At 50.1% G+C, this 18974-nt stretch overlaps 1 protein-coding gene across 1 annotated transcript in view; it reads right to left on the bottom strand.

Moving 5' to 3' along the window:
* The window catches only part of RPH3AL (rabphilin 3A like (without C2 domains)), a 112401-nt gene that overhangs the window by 37896 nt on the left and 55531 nt on the right, over positions 1 to 18974 (bottom strand). The window contains 1 exon segment of the mRNA XM_068531816.1: positions 12090 to 12176. Coding sequence (XP_068387917.1) covers positions 12090 to 12176 — 87 coding nt within the window.

The following is an 18974-nucleotide window of genomic DNA, read 5'->3' as shown; positions in this document are numbered from 1 at the left end:
ACAATGAGAAGCCAGTGCATCGCAACAAAGAGTAGCCCCTGCTCACCGCAACTAGAGAAAGCCCTCACGCAGCAACGAAGACCCAACACAGCCAAAAAAATAAAAATAAATAAATTAAAAAAAAAAAAAAAAGAAATTAAATATGACCAGATCTGAGAAGGCCCCGTTGGCCCTCCCTGTCTTCCTTCCAAAAGTAACCACCATCTGGAATGTTGTGTGAAGCAATCCTTTGCTTTTCTTTCTATTTTTAAAAACTGCTTCTATGTATATTTCTAAGTAAAACATTTACCATTACCTGTTTTTGAACATCGCATTTTTGAATCACTGTGTATTCTTTAGTGACTTGCTTTTTTGCCCTTTTGCTCATTGGGTTTTTAATTCATCCGTTGAAATTTACCTGTCTATTCCACCATGAAAGGTCATTTGGGCGGTTCCCAGTTTTTTGTTGTTACAACAAATGCTGCTACGTGCGTTCTCGGTCATGTTTCCCGGGAAGCACGTGTGAGAGTTTCTCCAGGCTGTACAGCTAGGAGTAGCGTGTGAGGCTGAACGTCATACACAGACGACACTCAGGAGGTGCCAAGTGCAACGTGGAGACGAAGCAGCCGGGATGCCTACCGAATGGCCCTCTCATTTAGTTTGCAAACAGGAAGCATCAAGAGCAGGCCTATGACAATGACCCTTGGGTTGACGCAGGGCGGGGAGCAGCAGGCAAAGTTCAAGGGTCAAGAGGACAATCAGGTGCTGGGACCCAAAACCAGGTTCAGGGATGTAAGTAGTTAGATAACACTCAGGGCCAGGCTGGGCTTCAGCTGTGGGTGCGTTAGCCTGGGTTGGGATGTAATAACTTACAAAATCAGGGCAAGGAGAAGCGGGGCAAGGGACCCAGGGGTCCCCCAGACAGTCGGGGATCACTTCGTTGGCCACTGAGGGTGAAACCTCCCGTGTTCCTCCAGCCTGTGGGCCATCCTGGAATAGGAAGGCTGATTCTTGAAGGCAGTGGTCGCCAGCTTGGTAGAAATCAGGAGGAAGCTGGTCTAGTGGCAGTAGCCTTTTAGACAGCCCAGGTTCTGCCCGTCCTGCTGTGTCACCTTGGACCTGTCACTTAAGGTCCCAGAGCTTCCGTTTGGTGGGAGGAGTGGGGACACAGGGCCCCACATCTGGCCCAGACAAGGACCCCAATAAAGGCTGGTTCTCTTCTTCTTCCTTTTTTCACGGAAGGATTTTCTGGCATAGCAGGAGGACACGTGTCTTGAGTTATCTCCTTAGGAGAGGGGATGGTTGTGTATTTCCAGGGCTGGGCACCACCTAGGAGCTTAATAAATAGCTCCTAACGGATGGAGTCTCACTCTGCTCCCTAGTCCCCATCTGCCAGACAGCTGGCTAGTGGAAGGGGAACAATCGTGCCAGCCAATGTCATTTGGCATCTGGAAAACGTGCAGGAAAAGCTGATTATCCAAATTTTTATTCCAATTAACGCAAGAAAAGGACCACATTCAGATGCTTTCTCCCTAGCTTTTCGCCTGCCTCCCCAGGGCCATGTAAAAGAGGGTATCATAGCAGGGAAAGCCAGGTTGTGCAGGCCCAACAGGGGGGGAGAGGGGGGGTAAGCGGGTTGTGGTGTCAGGATGGTGTCACACCAACTGATCACAGGGTCAGTGAAGCTGCCACACCTTGTTATTCTCAAGCCTGGTCAAGGGGACCACAGGGTTCCCAGCCCCGTGGACCGCTGAGCACACCTGGGTGGCTGAGTAGGCGGCGGAGGGGCAGCCGGTGGTGCAAGAGCCAAATGCTAGGACCTGTGGGCCCTGTTCCTGGTGGGCCAAGGGCTTACTATTGGAGCACATCGACTCCCCGTGGCCAAAGAGCCTCCGGGGACCAACCCCTCCTCCACCTGCCTCGGGGGAACCCAGGACCCCCTCACGTGGAAGGAGGGGAGTCTCACTGGTTCCATGCTGTTCTGTGAACACAGGGCACTGGGTGTGGCCCCATCCTGGGCTGCTCCTTCCCCAGAGAGCCACTGGCCTCCCCGCTACACCTCCTTCAAGTCTTTGCTCACATCTCGCCTCCTCCAAGAGGCCAACCCTGGCCAGTCTCCACCCACACCCTTTTTTATAACTGTGGTAAAATGTACATAACATAAAATTTACCTTTCTAACCATTTTCAGGTGTACAGTCCAGGGGCATCCAGTGCATCCACACTGCTGTGCTACTGTCCCCACCATCCGTCTCCAGACCTTTTTCATCTTCCCATACTGAAACTCTGTGCCCGTTAAACAATAATTTCTCATTCTCCCACCCCCAGCCCCTGGCAACCACCCTTCTACTTTCTGTCTCTATGAATCTGACTATTCTATGGACCTCATATAAATGGAAATCCTGGGGACTTCCCTGGTGGTCCAGTGGGTAAGACTCTGCACTCCCAATGCAGGGGGCCCGGGTTCGATCCCTGGTCAGGAACTAGATCCCGCATGCTGCCACTAAAACACGCCGCAATGAAGATCACACGTGCCGCAACTAAGACCTGGTGCAGCCAAAACAAATAAATAAATATTAAAAAAAAAAAAAAGAGGAAATCCTACAATATGTGTCCTTTTGTGTCTAGCTTATTTCACTTAGCATAATATCCTCAAGGTTCTTCCATGTTGTAGCATGTGTCAGAATTCCATTCCTTTTTAAGGCTGAATAATATGAATAATAACAGGCATAGACCACATTTTGTTTACCCATTCATCCAATGGTAGATGCTTGGGTTGCTTCCGCCTTTAGGCTGTTGTGAACAATGCTGTAAGGAACACTGTATATACCCAGAAGTAGAATTGCTAGATCATTAATTTTTTGAGGAGCTGTCATACTGTGTTCCATAGGCTGAGCTATTGTACTTTCCCACCATCAACGCACAAGGGTTCAAATTTCTCCACATCCTCACCAACACTTGCTATTTTCTGCTTTTTAAATATTAGCCATCCTAATGGGTATGACATGGTGGTTGGTCTACTTTCAACACGGCTACCTCCCTCCCCACCCTGCACCCCACACTCCTGATCTCTTTGCTCTGTTCTACTCTCTTCTTCCCGTGCAACATCTAATATACTGTATAATTTGCTCATTTATTAAGTTTGGTTATATTAGGGGAACCACTGACTGAAACTGCCCACCCTGGCCAGGCAAGATAGTAGCCATTTGCGTGAGTTATCTTAACAACAGGAGGTCCTGGTAAGGAACGGGGAACTAACAAGCTACCACCAACCGGAAGAATTCAAGAAAGGTCAAAAGGAGAGAGGAGACGCCAGCCCATATGTCCTACCAACCTCCCAGAATCCTTCTCGCTGGAATCCATCTTGGCTGAGTGATGCGAGCGCCACCAGGAAAGACCCTGAGTCAGAATGAGTGGCCAGAGACAACCCGGAAACTAACCCCATTACCATAAAACCCGAGTCTGCGAGCCACATGGCAGAGCAGTTCTCCTGGGTTCCCTTACCCTCCTGCTCTCTGCCCGGGCGCCCCTTCCCAATTAAGTCTCTTGCTTTGTCAGCACGTGTGTCTCCTCGGACAATTCATTTCCAAGTGTTAGACAAGAGCCCACTCTTGGGCCCTGGAAGGGGTCCCCCTTCCTGCAACAGTTATGTTTATTGTCTGTTCCTTCTCTCCTCCCCTGGTCCCTGCTAAAATGTAAACTCAAGGCAGAGATATTTGGCTGATTCATTCATCACTATTTTCCAAGGGCCTAAGACAGTGCCCAGCACATAGTAAATACTCAATGACTATTATATGAATGAATGAATAAATGAATGAATGCATGAAGAGACAGTAGAGTTGTCAGAAGGAGTTTTGGAGGCAGACACACCTGGCTTCAACCCCTGCTCCATCAATTACTACCTGGTGTCTTTGGGCAAGTGACACGGGGACAAGAGTGAATACCTCACTGGGCTCCAGTGAGGATGAAGCGAGACACTGACTGGCCCACAGTGGGTGCTGAGTTAATGCCTGCTACTCAGAGCCAGACTGGACTCCCCAGCTAGGACACCAGGCTCAGCGGACTGGAGTGCAGCGGTGAGAAAGTCAGTTCCCTCTTGGATCAGGCAGCACCTCAGAGAGGAAAGTTCTTTCTCCAGCGCATGGATACAGGCTCAGGTAGGCACCCCAAATAAGGGGCAGGGAGGGGTGGGAGACCACTCTGCCTCCCCACAGGAGGAAGGGGGGCTGCTGGGCCCCAGGACCCTCCTCCTCCTGTTGCTTCCGCCTGTGTGGGAGGCCAGGAGCCTGCGTTGATAGCTGCTCCACTTGGCAGAGCAGGGCACGTGGGCGATGGCCAACACACTGAGGAAGTGTGACCATCCGGGTCCCCTGGGGCCGCAGTGGCAGCAGCCCAGAGCGAGCCAGACACAGATGGCGGGGCGCTCGGGCAGCCGCCCGCGTGCCAGCCTCCCACTCCTGCGCGCACTCCCGGGCCTCCGGAGGCGACCCTCTGGCAAAGCTGTTTGCAGCAAAAAGCCAAACTGCAAGTAACAGCAGGGCCAGAAGAGAACCAGAGTGGGGAAGCAGACGGCAGCTTGCGGTGAGCACGGGCTGCCCTCCTGGGAGCCAAGTGCCACGAGGATGCTGGGCTCGGCTGGCATGGCTGCTTCCCACGGGCTCCAGCTGGGAGCGAGGGAGCCCCTGATTCTCCCAGCCTCCTGCAGGCTTGTGCCAAGGTGGACCCTCCCCAGGGGCCCTAACTGGGCTACTGGTTACCCTTCAGCCTGGGGGTGGGGGGGGTTGAGATGATTTAAAAACCGCCATGTGAAGCCACTTTCCTACTCCACAAATTCCCCTTTCAGTCAATCAACAAGCCACAAGGAGAGAGGGGCCGGAAGCAGGAATACAGACCTAGCATCGATGGGCACTGCGGCACTGCGGGACCCCAGCCAGGGCCATCTGTGATAAGACTACAGGGAAATCAAAAGCCCCCTGCTGGGAAAAGGTTCTAAAGTGATCTAAACAAGGAACCCGCTTTCCTCTTTCGCAAATGTCTCTTTCAATCAGCAAACCTTTCCCGAACACCTTCCATATGAAAAGCCCTGCAGGAGACACAGTCAGTGTTGGTGCAGCCCAGCCTCTACTGAGTTATAATCAGGATGCGGAGTGAAACCGGGAAGGCACAGCTGACGCTGAGCGGAGAAGAGTGCTCTAATTGTATTAATCAGCTTCCAATTACTTACAAATTGGCCTTCTCCCCTTTCTAGCTCATCCCCCTCAGAGAATGCCTGCATCCTCAAAGAAGCCTTCCTACTCCAAAGGTACATTTTAGAGGCTGCAGGAATGGTTTCTAGAATCCTGGGGAATCTGGATTCCAATTAACTTTCCCCCTGATTACAGTATAACTTTGAGTGAGTCACTCTTTTTTTTTTTTTTAAATGAATCGGATTAAAGGCTAAACAATCAATGACGTGAATTTCTGGCTTGCAACGTCATGTGTTTAGAAGCCCCTGATGAGGTCCTTCCCAAGCTCGCACTAACACACCCAAGAAAGCTCGTGAATAAAGGGCACGCGAACACCAGCACAGGAGTGATCTGACATTTCACCTACAGTCAGTCTCCCCTCTGAAGACAGGCGAGTGGGATGGATGAAACGGGTGTCACTGGCCCACCCACCCTTGCCTGCCTAGCAGGGATCAGGGTGCAGGATTGGGGCTGCCCCTGGGCAGCCTTCCTGGCGTGGCATGACTACGGGTTTCTGGTGCTGCTCAGGGGCTGTCTTCCCTCCTCTAATTCCGTCTTTATGGATGGGAGATAGACTCCCAGCAAACAACCGGCAGCAGTGGGAAGGAGCTGGCAACAGTGAACTGCATCTGGGAAGGTGTGTTTTCTTAAGTAAAGCTCAATTGTGGGAGAGTGGGGAGAGGGGGGAGAGCCAAACTAGGGGCTACAGATTTCCAAGTCCTCCCTAGTTCTGATGGCCAGAGGGCCAGGTCCCAGGAGAATCAAGGTACCTCCTCCGTGGAGCAGAATCCCAGACAAAGGAGAGGGGCTGTGAGCAGTGCTTGAGCTGCTTCTGGTAAACCCTGGGCCTGCAGCTCTCACAGCATCAGGAGAGGGATAAAGGCACATGTGCAACCACCAAGACCAAACACAGGAAACCACCAAAGTCAGACCAAAAAAAAAAAAAAAAAAAAAGGAATCAGTGACATGGAAGAATAGTTTTAAGATTTTTCGGAATGGAGGGAAAAACGAAAAGAACTTGAAAATGACTTGGTAGAAGATGATAAATACACAAGGCAGAGAATGGAAATGCACTCTTCAAATTGTAAGTGCTCCCAAGAAGAGACCAGACTAGTTCAGGAACAAAGCAATAAGCAAAAACATAATTGAAAAGCTTTTCTGAATGGAAGATCCAAATATGTTTGTCCTAGACAAATATCAGTGAAAATGACCTAGGCATATCCAGATAAAATTATTAACTTCCAAATATAGGCATAAATAATACTACCAGGTTATTTAAAAGGGAATAAAAGCATACGCCTGGCTTCAGACTTCTCCCCCACGTCTCCGTTCTTGCCTTCAGAACTACTTTATGCTGAGCATCAGATCTTGTCAGGCTGCCTTCTCCTGTTCTCAGTTTTGACTTCACGGGCTACATCTGCTTGTTGCCTACACCGCATCCTGGAAACTGTCTTCTGGTTCACAAGGTCCTTCCCTGGGGTTCTGCAGGTGTGCCTGATGTGCTATTTAACCAGTCCACTGAGGGATGTCTCATTCCCTTCTCTTTCTTTCTTTCTTTTTTTTTTTAGATTTTTTTTTTTTGATGTGGATCATTTTTAAAGTCTTTTATTGAATTTGTTACAATATTGCTTCTGTTTTATGTTTTGGTTTTTTGGCCATGAGGCATGTGGGATTGAACCTGCACCCCCTGTATTGGAAGGCAAAGTCTTAACCACTGGATTGTCAGGGAAGTCCCTTATTCCCTTTTCTGTGTCTTTAAATCTTGAACTTACATCAGTTTATTAATTTGCTGACAAGGAAACCAGGAAAGTGACCAAAGAACGTGCCCATCCACAGAGGGAACAGAAATGAGGTGGGACAGGGAGCTGGGAGGCCGAACACTTACATAAGCAGCTGGTTTAATTAGGTAAAGACTGTAGTTTCGTGTGGTCACAAAAACATCATATTCATGGCAGTCAGTACAGTGGATATCAGGGGCCAGGGACGCCAAGCTGTTGGGAGTGCCATCCAGGGATCAAAAATAAAAAACAATGAATAAGAAGCAAATGATAAGGAAACATCTGTGTCTGTTAATGACAAGGTTTACTGCTCTAAAAAATTACTGAAGTATCATTTGATTGAGTTTGTGAATTCCTTAATAACATTTTTCATTTTTAGAAATGAAAATGGTTCATTTGGTTCTTTTTCAAATTTGCTCATTCTTTTTTCAAATGTCCTATTTGTTCAGTTTGGCTTCTATTGCTTCTCTTATCTCTTTTACTGAATTTAAAAACTTATTTGGACTTTCCTGGCAGTCCAGTGGTTAGGACTCTATCCATGCTTCCACTGCAGGGGGCACGGGCTCGATCCCTGGTCGGGGAGCTAAGATCCCACATGCCGTGCAGTGAGGCCAAAAAAAGAACCTTATTTATATTTCTTTCACGGTTTCACTATTATCTCTAGTTCTCTGGGCACTGATTCTCCTAGTCGTTACATTTGCCTACTCTCCCTCATGGTGGTTCTTTTCACATGTGGTTGGTTAGACAACAGAAGCCAAACTCACAGAATTTTGAGTGGGAAAGATTATGATCAATTGCATTATCAGTCAAGTCACTGTCTTTTTTGTATAAAGGCAACAGCTATTACCAGATAGCAAAAGACTCAGAAAATACACTGTCCACATGTCCTTATTTAAGATCACATAGCCAGCTAATTATAAGTCAAAAGCAGTAACTCAAGGGTCTATAGGAAAAGAGGGACTATAAACACTGATGTTTATTTTTCCCTTCTAAGTAACCATTCTGAGGACATAATCTCAAATGTAGGCAAAGAGCTCTGTACACAGATATATAAAGCAATTAGCAACGAGAAGGAAAAAAGGAAATAACTCAGATGGCTTAAATGAGCAGAATATCCATATGACAGAATGTTTACAAAGAGTTATTGATTACACTGAGAACTGCTTAGGATAAAATGTTAATTTTAAAACAGAGATTCAACAATATAAAGAAAAAAGACACAGAAAAAAGATAGAAAGTAATTATGCCAAAATGTTAACAGTGATTGTCTCTGGATGGTAAGATCATGGATTTTGGGAGGGTGTATATTTCTTTCTATACATTGTGAATGTCAGTGATCCGTATTAATTTTATAATCAGAAAAGAGTAAAATGTACAAAATATTTAAAATATGAAAACTTCTAAGGGTAACAACAGTCAAGAACTTAAATATCTGGGGTAATATTAAATAAGAAAGATGAAATATCATGGTACTAACTCTGACATTATAGTCTATAATTTATACTCAACACAGTAGCCAGAGTATCCTTTAAAAACTGGGGGAGGATTCAGGTCACGCCTCTCCTCTACTTCAGACCTTCGAGGGCTCCCCATTTCACTCAGAGTAAAAGCCAAAGTCCTTCCAAGGATCTACAAGGACCAACATGGTCTGACCCCCTGCCACGTCTCTGACCTCCTCTCCTGAACCTGACTTTGCTCCAGTCACACTGTTGTCCTTGCTGTTCCTCAAACCTACTAAGGACATACCTGCCTCAGGGCCTTTGCACTTGCAGTGCCCTTTACTTGGAGTGCTTTCTGTCCACACAGCCACATAGTGTGTTCCACACCTCAGCTCAAATGACATTTTATCAGTGAGCCCTTTCCTGACCCCTGTATAAAATAGCAGCTACCCCTATGTTCCCATCACCCCGTCCCCTTTACCAAGTACTTTTTCACCATCTGTGACATGGCAGAACTTACTTTATTGCGTATGTGGTCTCCATCTCCCATGAGAAGAGTTCTTTTGCCTGGTGCACAGAAGATGCCCAATAAATAAGCATTGAATGCCCGAACAAATAAATGCGTGAGACTGTAAGCTCCTCAAGAGCAGAGGGGCTGAAGCTGACACCACTGCATCACTGAAGTGCACACAACAGGCAGCAATGCCAACCTGACGGTCCCAGGGACATGTAACCAACATTCGACTCACTCCAGAAAAAAATACTTATAATTACAGCCAAAGATGACAGCAGAGAAGAGTCAAATGGAAAAAGATGATAAGGGTGTTTGGGCACAGTAATATGGGAGTTTCCATCAGAAAAGGCAAGATCTTCCATCAGGACATGGGTTTTGCTGCACGACAGAACTCCACATTTTTATCACAGACTCAGAACCAGCTCTATGTGGCACTTAAAATGACATTTCAAATGCTCTTTCTATTTAGCTATCTCTTTGTTGCGATTAGATATTTTTCTACGGAAAAAAAAAAAGGCATTAGGAAACCAATTTCCCTGGCACTCTCCCACCCCAAAAGCAGGCAGGAAAATGCAGTGCTTGGGTACGGTATCCACAGGCACCCGGACAGACACACATACTTTCAGGGCCCGTCCACGCCTCCTAAACGTCCACAGTCTGCCTGGTCCTGCAGAAAAGGAATACAGCATCCTTGATCTTGCTCAGTTTTATCAGCCTCTAGAAACTCAAGGACAAACTGATAGCATAGTGCACAGCTTCATATTCTTTACTTTAGGAAAGATAAGAAAATTCATCCTAAGCTATTTCAGACTTCTCCGGGCATTGGAGCGCTCGGAGATTAGGACGGGCTGGTGGTGGACGCTGCCTGCGGTAGCTCAGGACTGTTAATGAGCGTGAGGGTAACTCATGGTGGGGCTGGACGGGGGCAGCTGACCCCCACCCAAGCCCTCCACTAAGTTATTACATTTGCTAAATTTGTCTTTCCTCTCATCCCCCTCCTTTTCCTGGACAATTCCTTTATCTCTGTCCTCCCCACAGCTCAGCCGCGTCTTGTCATCCTGCTCAGGAGTCTCCTGCAAGATATTATTTTAGGGAATTTTCCTCTCTCGTGGATGCCTGCGTCTTAAAAGGGACCCCTTGAAGCCCAGAAGGACCTCAAGTTCAGAGGGGGAATTTCCAGCTGGGTAAGAGAGGTAGGCTTCTAATATTGATGGAGTGCCTATTCTAGGCTGGACATTCTGTACACTTTGTCTACTGTAATGACGTTGCTGAATTTTCACAGTATCTCCATGAAATAGGTATTATCGTCTCCATTTCAGGATGAGAAATCAGGGACTTCTGGGCAAGACAGACTAGAATGTTAGTTCACGCTTGGAGGCCCTGCCTACTATCTTCCCTGTTCCAAAGGCTCGGCAGTGACACATGAAAAGATTCCAACGAGGAAGCTCAACTGTGCTCAGAAGTAAGATCTATATCTCGATGGATCAGAAGCTCCAAATATTTACTATTTTGAGGGGCTGAAGGCACAGCCTGCTGACTCAGAACCCAGAAGCAGGTGGAGGGAGCTGGAAGATTGGTTTTCTAGGGGTACAGGGACCAAAAGTCTCCCATGGGAGGTGGGGGACCGGTCCCTGAAATGGGGGCTGGTAAAAGCATTTTCCATCTGAGAGAGGAAGTTGAAAAAAGCAGAGATACCACCTCACCACCGTCCTAAGACTGAAGCTTATCTGTGGATGTGAACAGTGAGAGAAGCTGGAAGAAGCACACACGTAGCCAGGGCCTGGCCAGACCGCCTATGGCTTTGACGATTGGCTCCAGGAATAATCCCATTATCGCTGTGAACACGCAGCTCATCACTAACCCAAGACAGCTGGCCCTGCGCCGGGGGACCCAGGACCTGGGTGGAGGCAACTTGAAATCACTTGGCAAGGAGAGCTGGGTGGAGGTGACGAGCAAGGAGAGGAAGAGAGAGAGACGGACTCCCACTCCAGATGAGCAGACAAACCCCAATTCCAAAACACCCGAGGAAAGCGGTCGCTGAGAGAGACAACCAACAAAGAGTCTCCAAGATTTAGCGAGCTGGAAAGCAGTACTGAAGAATTTACCCAGAAAGTATCTCAGAAAGGTAAAGAAAAAAACGAGAAAGCAGAGTTGGGAGCTACGGAGAATGGATGGAGAGGCTCGGAGCTGTATCCCACAGGGTTTCCAGGATGGGAGACTTGGAATGGCAGGGCAGCAATATTCCAGGATATCATGGCTGAGGATTTCCCCTAACTAAAGACACTTTATGGAGCCTCAGATGAAAGGCACATATTAATCACCAAGCAGATACGTAAAAAAAATAAATCCACATCCAGAAAACCTGGGGCATCTCCCTCTACCCGACTCCTTCTGTTCCTGAGATCCCTGGCCCATGACCTCCCCCAGGAGCTGCCTGACAATGTCCTCCACTGTTTTAGCCCCACTCCTGATCCTGGTACAGTGAGGAAAGCCCTGGGTTTGGGGTTGGGAGACGTAGGTTCGAGCCCCCCATCTGTTACTGCCTCAGAGTCCTTGCTGAGCCTTGATTTCTTCCCTTCAAATGGAATCAGAAGTAGAATGACAGAAACTTAGAACCAGAAGGGACTTTGGGGGCGGCGTCACCACAGCAGACCACGGCTGTCAGACCCACTAACTAGCTCGGTGCCCACAAGATACTTAACCTCCTGTGTCTCCATTTCCCCATCATTAAAAGGGGATAAAAACAGCACCGGCCCCGGGTGTTGCATAAGGACGAAATGAATTCATTCGTGTAAGGAACTTAGCACGGTGCCAGGCACAGAGTAAACCTTCAACCCGGGGCAGCCGTTTCTGTTATGATAATAATAACAGATGCCCATGAAATGCCACCTGCAACCTACACTCAGTGCGAGGGGCTCCCCACTGAAACCACGGACCCCAGGCAGAGCAGAACCAGGGCCCATTGCCCCCTCTGCACTGGGGAACAGGCAAGCCAGCCGGCTGTCCTCCCCACTCTCGTCCCGGGCAGCCCCTGGTAGGCCCTCCTTGGCCTTCTGAGAAGCCCCTCTCCGTGACCAACCATGAACTTCCCCGAATTCGTGCACGCCCCGGCCCCACCCAGGCCCCCCCCAGACCCCGCTGCCCCGGGTACCCTACCTCTCTCTGCTCACTGCAGATCTTACACAGCCACAGGGGCCGCTTCTGGCCGGGGGAGGCCTCGATCCCGCATTTGGTGCAGACTTTCTACAAGAGAGAGGACACGGGAACATAAGCACTCAGCCCCTTCCTCCTCAGCTGAGGGGCTGGGAAAACTATAACCAAGGAGCCCTTTGGCACCTTCTGAGGGGATGGCTTTTGCTTCAGGCCCCAAGGGGAGATAACCCAAAGGATACAGATCATCTAAAACCCGTAGCTGGCTTTGGGGCACAATAGGTGTGCCCATCCAAGGATCTCCGTGATAGAAATTCACCCGCACAGGTACATCCTGTTGGGATCACGTCAAAAAAAATAAGCTTGCTGAGAGTCACAGCTGCGTCATTTTCAATAGCAAGGAACTGGAAACAACCCAAACGCCCAATGCCAGAGGCCGATCCAGGCAAACACAACTGAATATGATACGGCCTTAACACAGCAGACTGTGTTGGTCCCTGGAAATGTGGGCAGGAAATGATGTTATTCAACAAAGAAAACAAAAACAAACAAACAAAAAAGAGCATGGAATAGTGAAAGGAAGGGGAAGACCAGGAACAAATAAATAAAAAAAAAAAAAAAAAAAAAAAAGAACATGGAGCAAAGAAAACAGACATTTGTATATAACCATGCAAAAAACTCGCTTGTGTGCCTGACAAGGTAAGACAATGATATGGTGAGAAATACCAGTGACCGCTTGGGCACTTCCTTGATGCCAAGGCCCTTCATTTAACGATCCCAGGACCCCTATTATATAAGAATTAGGCCCATTTTACAGGCAGTAGTTTGAGAATTGCTCAAGTTCATGCAGCAAGTAAGTAACAGACTCAGGTCTGCCTCTAGAGCTGCTGTATAACTGCCCCCAGACACGTAAGCAGCCAGAACCTAGTCTCTGCAGCGCTTCTCCTTCTACAGAGTTGCTGAAGATCATATAACTTCTCGGTACATATTTTGCTTCCCCAAGATGCACAGCCACAAGCCCTGGTGGGAAAAAGCCAGATGAAAAGCACCAGGAGGCAGAGGGGCACTTGGTGGGGCTGAGGCCTCTTCTGGGCTAACCCAGGCAGAGTCTGATTCAGGGACAGCGTGTCCTCCTCAGAGAACAGTCACACCAGCTAATCAATCCATCTTTCTGCCGCTGCGTGGAAGCCGCCCGGTCCCTGCGGGGCTTGGGGCTCTCTCCTTCTCTCTCCTGTCGAGGGAAGGCTACATCTGCGGCTTGGCCTTTTCTGCAGGCTGCCAACTGAGCAAGGAGCACACCTCTCCACGGAGAGGGAAATGTCACCAACTTGGCTTTTCAGAGCGTGTTGTCACCGCCTGATTGGGCAGTGGGACCACAGGAGGTGAGGAACCAGCTCGTGGCAGGAGGGGAGCTGTGACACGTTCGTGGGGGGTGTGCATTTGCTTCCATCAGACCCGCAGGTACAAGAAATGTCACTTTTCTTTTCTTTCTCCAAATAAACTGTAATCTGCTCCAAGCTCCTGTCCCCCTGGGTTGGCAGGAAAGTCCATCCCAGTCTGTCTGGGCTCGGCGCTCGCGAAGGTCCCAGGCTTGGGGTCTTTGGTGGCGCAGTACGTCTGGGAAGGGTCCCCTGGGTGCTGCCAGACCGCTCACTGCTGTGCTGCTCTCCCTCTGAGCTCCCACGGTCCCTCGGAGGGGGAAGGGGCCTGGCCACTTCTGTGTCAGGCCTGGGTTTGGGATCTGTGCCAGGCTGGGGTGCCGCCTCTCTGGGGGCCAGCAGCCTGTCCCCCTGGAGCCCCAAGCTACCAGTCTGGAGACTCTCCCTTCCCCACTAGAGCTGCCTCTTGCTACCCCTTCCAATGCTCACCCCAACCCTTCTACCTCTAGGACAGGGGCCCCCATAAGCCCATAAGATGGGCCTCAAGAAACACACACGGGCCCCTCCTTCCTGGGGTAAAGAGAGGAAGGAGGCGCTGAAGCCAGCTGGCTGTTTTTCCCGCTCATTCCCATGATCCCGTAGAGATGATACACATGGGAAAATTAGTGGAGCCATCTCAGAGAGGTGAGGTTTTCCTCTTGTGTTTTCTACATGCTTGTAGGGTTCGATGACAGCTTGTCCTCCAAGCGCGCAGTGTGCCCTGACCCCCTCCCAAGGCTGCTGAATCAGACGACGCTGCCGGGAATCGGGAGAGAAGACCAGTTCCTCCCATTATGGAGCACCAGGCCCTGCCACCCCGGCAACAGAGCGTGAAGGAGGTGGGTGTCATGATGTCCATCATACGGGCGAAGAAAATGAGGCTCAGAGATGTTGAAGACTGCCCGCAGTCCCACAGTTGGTAGCGACAATCAGGATTTGGGAAGCTCCCCTCTTCCGGACCTTAGGAGAGCTGAGCACCCACGTGGAGCACAGCCCTGTGTTGGGAGGGTGGGGCCCGGTGAGGCACCCAACGCTCAGTCCCAGGTCGGCCTGCCTGCCAGGCCAAAGGGCATGTCTGGCTGCCTTGAAGGAGTGACATTTCAGCAGGGTTTGAAGGATGGGTGTGCACGTGCCCTCGATAAATAGCATCTGATTGATTGACTGATCATCTATGCTGTTGGGCGGCAGGGAAAGAAGCTAGGAGAGAGTGCTTGAAAGCTGTGTCCTGTCTTCTACCCAGAGAACACAGCACATGGAACCACCTGACCCGGGGGCAGGAGCCGTGTGGACCAGTCGCCTTCCAGAGGCAGGGTCAAAGGCTGTTGGGTCAGCTCCCAGTCCTGGTGGGGGAGGGATGGATGGCATGTCCCAAATGTTCTCTCCTCCCCTTGTCCTGTGGGGTTCTGGAGGGAGTTGGGGGTGACATGACGGGGCATACCCTCCCTGGCCCATGGGCAGCCCTGTTTTCAGGCTGCCAGCCATCACTAGTGGAACCCCCGGTCAGTCCCGGCCATCTCTTGGTCCGTCTTTACAAGCTCCAGCATCTCCAGCTGGGGAATCCGGGCCAGCAAAAAGATAACATGCCCCAGTTCAAATAATACATAGTTGCTGTTCTATTAAATCTCGACCAAGAAGAGAATAACGAGCCTTTTCCCCTTATGGGCTTGGTCTTTGTTCCAGGTTCCAATAAAGAAAATTAAGCAGGTGGTATTTTAAAAAGCCAGTGAGAGAGAGCGTGAGCTGGCCACAACATCAACTCAGTGCAAAGGGAACACTGCACAGTCGTGTCAAGGACAGCCGGGCCTGGAGGTGGCCACCAGCTTCCCTGCCAAGTGGGTTTCCATTGAGCGGAATTGCCCCGGGTGAGTGAGCGCTGGCTTCCCGGGCTTGGCTCTCTCATGCTTCCTGCAGCCTCAAACTGTGTCTGAGCGTTAAACAAACCAAGTCTAGGGCTTCCCTGGTGGCGCAGTGGTTGAGAATCTGCCTGCCAATGCAGGGGACACAGGTTTGAGCCCTGGTCTGGGAAGATCCCACAGGCCGCGGAGCGACTAGGTCCATGTGCCACAGTTACTGAGCCTGCGCATCTGGAGCCTGTGCTCCGCAACAAGAGAGGCCGCGATAGTGAGAGGCCCGCGCAGCGCGATGAAGAGTGGCCCCCACTTGCCGCTACTAGAGAAAGCCCTCGCACAGAAACGAAGACCCAACACAGCCATAAATAAATAAGTAAATTAAAAAAAAAAACAACAAAAAAAAACAAAACCCAAGTCTAGCTTCTGGGCCTGACTCAGACGCTCCTTGCATTCCTTTTGCAAATGTACATCCCATCCCAGAACATGCACGGGGAAAGGGGGTGGCTCAGGGTGTAGCCCGCGGGACACAGGCTTTGGGGCAGGGGAGCACAGAGTCTGCCATTCAGATGCAAACTTGGACTTGTTACTAACCTTCTCTGAGCTTCATTTTCTTGTCCTGAAAACGGTGGTAACAGGCAGGCTCATGTCACACTTAGGAGGGTCAAGGGAGATGACTGACGAAAGCGCTCAGCACAGTATACGGTAAGGAGCAGGCAGCAACCACAGTCCTGCACAGCTGTCTCAGTGAAGGATGCCACACCCATCAGTCATATAATCCATCTCCAAGAACTCTAAATCTCACTAGAACTGTCCACTCTCCTCCAACACCCTCCCTACCCATACTGCCATCTCCGGGGCCTGCACCATGGCCCCACCCCACTTTGGCCAGCCTCCAGTTGGTTCCCAGCATGGAAGCCAGCGTGATCTTTTCAAGATGCAAATCTAGTCACGTCCTGTCTACCGTCCTTGCCAGCTTAAGAGCCTCCAGAGACTTCCTGTTGCCCTCTGGATGAAGACCACACCCTTCCACATGATGCATGATGCCTGCTCAGGGTAGACCTATCTCCTTGTGACCTCAGCTTGTACCCCTCTCCCCTAGTCTACTGCCTCGTTCTCCATCTCGAGCCCCAGCCGTGTTGGCCTGACTTCAGCCCCTGGTCCTCAATCTGCTTTTCCTGCCACTGGACCTTGGCATGTGCTGCTCTCTCTGTCTGGGATGTACCTGATCACACGCTCTCCTTATTAGCTTATGCATCCTTCAGACCTCAGCAAAAGCAAAAGCACCGCTTCTTCACGGAAGCCTTCCCTGCCTTCTTACCCGGTTGGAGCTTCCCTAACAGGCTCTTGCCTCTTCTCCTCCGCTGAGACTTACCCTCATTTGTGTGGCTGTGTAACTACGGTCGCTTCCCCTACTAGGTTGTCAACGACCAGAGGGCAGAGGCCGCGTCTGTTTCTGTTCACCTTCCTGTTTCTGGTATCTGGCATGATGAATTTTTGTGGAATAAACGAATGAACAAATGAGAGCCACTTTTAACATTTAACATTTACTTTTAACCTGAGAAGGCAAGATGTGGCCCCTCCTGGAATGTGCCAACCTGCTGGGGGGAAGAGATGCACAGAAACAGGAAACACTCACTGGGCAGCAGGGGGCAGGGGGTGCCCCGTCTGCACTGAGTGATGCTGATCGGTCAGGCGACGCGAGATCAGACAAGGAAGAGCCTCCTCTGGGGTGGGGTGTCAGGGGTGGTGGGACTGCTGCCCGGTGGGCCTCACTCTCAGTGGGCGGGGCAGGAATCCAGGCTGGGCTGGCCACAGAGGAAATGACACTGAGGGTCCTTTGCTAAGGGTGGGGGCAGAGATGTGTGCCCCGCCCTCCACGTGACCACTCCTGCCTGCCTCCCCAGGGGGGCATCCTGCAGGCTGCCTGTGTGTTCAGACGCTTTCCAAGGTCTGTGGGGTGCCCTCCTGGGCATCCTCATACCCTAGGCCACTTCGGTCACCCCAAGACTCCCTGGAACCCCGCCTCTCCATCCAACATCATCACCTTCACCTTCCCACACTGTAGGTCAGAGTCAGAGGCACGACAAGGTCTGGGAGACCACAGAGCTCGGGCACCTCACTCCCAGGCCGGCCTTCCCATCCCCACCGTGAGCCCCTGACTCATTCCACGCAGAGCCCTCACGCTCCACGGCGGAGTCCCCAAGCTGCCGCCGAGTAGAAGGGAGCAGGTGCGGTGCCCACGCGGGGGTGGGAACGAAACTGCTCGCACCCCTCCAGAGCACTTAGTACCCGGGAATCAGCCACGCCCTCCGTGACAGGCCCTGAAGGCTTCGCTGCGTCATCCATCACACAGAAAGCGGTGTTCCCGACACTCAGCCCACCAAAGAAAGACGAAATTGTGCTTAAATGTTCCATACAAGGAGGCCAGAAAAACGTACGCTGTGCTGCAGGAATGAATAATGGAGATGGTTAATTTGAAAATATTTGGTGCTTCAATTCAACAAACGTTTACTCAATACTGGATGGAAGGTGCTGTTCTAGGAATGGTGAGGATGAACAAGGCACGGCCCTTTGTCCTCAACGAGGGTTCCATCGAGCGGAGGACTTGATGAACGAGCAAAACTCATCTGGAAAAGGACTTGCCCAAGAGCTTCAAGTTTCACCGACTGAAATTTGTCAGTGAGACGGTCTCTCCTTAGGAACCAGGCAGCAATGATGCTCATGGAGTGGTCGCCCCCGACCCTCACCCCAGGAAAGCAGGGTAAAGAAATGGCTGTGTCCAGACGATCACAGCACAGGCACGAACAACGTGAAGAAATCAGCCCACGAGTGTGCATTTCACGCCAGCCAGTGTGTTCCCCATGCTAGAACTGGAATCTTCAGCAAGGAAAAAAATCCGATTGTGTTTTGGAGAAAGGTACTCGGCGATAAAAATGACGACGTAAACAGAAAGAATGAAAACAATCACGACGGAACTGTGTATATACTGACATGGAGCAATGTTCACAATAAATTAAGTTAAAAAAGCATGTTATAAACAGTAAGCCTAGTGTGATTCTCTACCATATAAATATGTATATGTGCCTATATCTATTTAGAAGTAGATATATGCACAGAAAAATATCTGGAAGGAGACCGGCCAAAACATAAATCGAATTGTGCTAAGTCGAAATCTATTTTAAATGGGTAAGCAGAATTCCTATTTAAAGGAAGGCTATGCTAAATGTTTTGGGAAATCACTTGCCCCGACTTCACTTTCTGACCCTATCTGGATTTTTGTGGGTCAGGATAGATTAAAGAAGCTGAAGGTATAGGCACGAACGGGAGGGAGACTGGACCTGTTGGTTGAGTGTGGCTCAAATGTAGATAGTCAGACTTGCCTCCACCCCCCTCCGCCTCCGCAGGTGGTGTCCACGGGTCACTGACCCCTCTGATCACAGGATCAGTCCTGTTCAACCCCAAGACATCAGCCAGGCTTGGAGGTTCATCACCAGCCCTGGAGGGCCAGGAATGCAGGGGCTAGACACGGCCTCCTTGCTATAGACAGACTCAGTATCTGGAACCCAGGTTCTGCTGCCAAATGGCTTTCAGTACGTTAGATATTGATGTACGTATTAAAAATA

This window comes from Eschrichtius robustus, chromosome 20 (genome assembly GCF_028021215.1).
Source record: "Eschrichtius robustus isolate mEscRob2 chromosome 20, mEscRob2.pri, whole genome shotgun sequence".
In the NCBI taxonomy this organism is placed as follows: Eukaryota; Metazoa; Chordata; class Mammalia; order Artiodactyla; family Eschrichtiidae; genus Eschrichtius; species Eschrichtius robustus.
The sequence above is the reverse complement of the archived record's forward strand: the minus strand, read 5'-3'. Positions and strand labels throughout refer to the sequence as shown.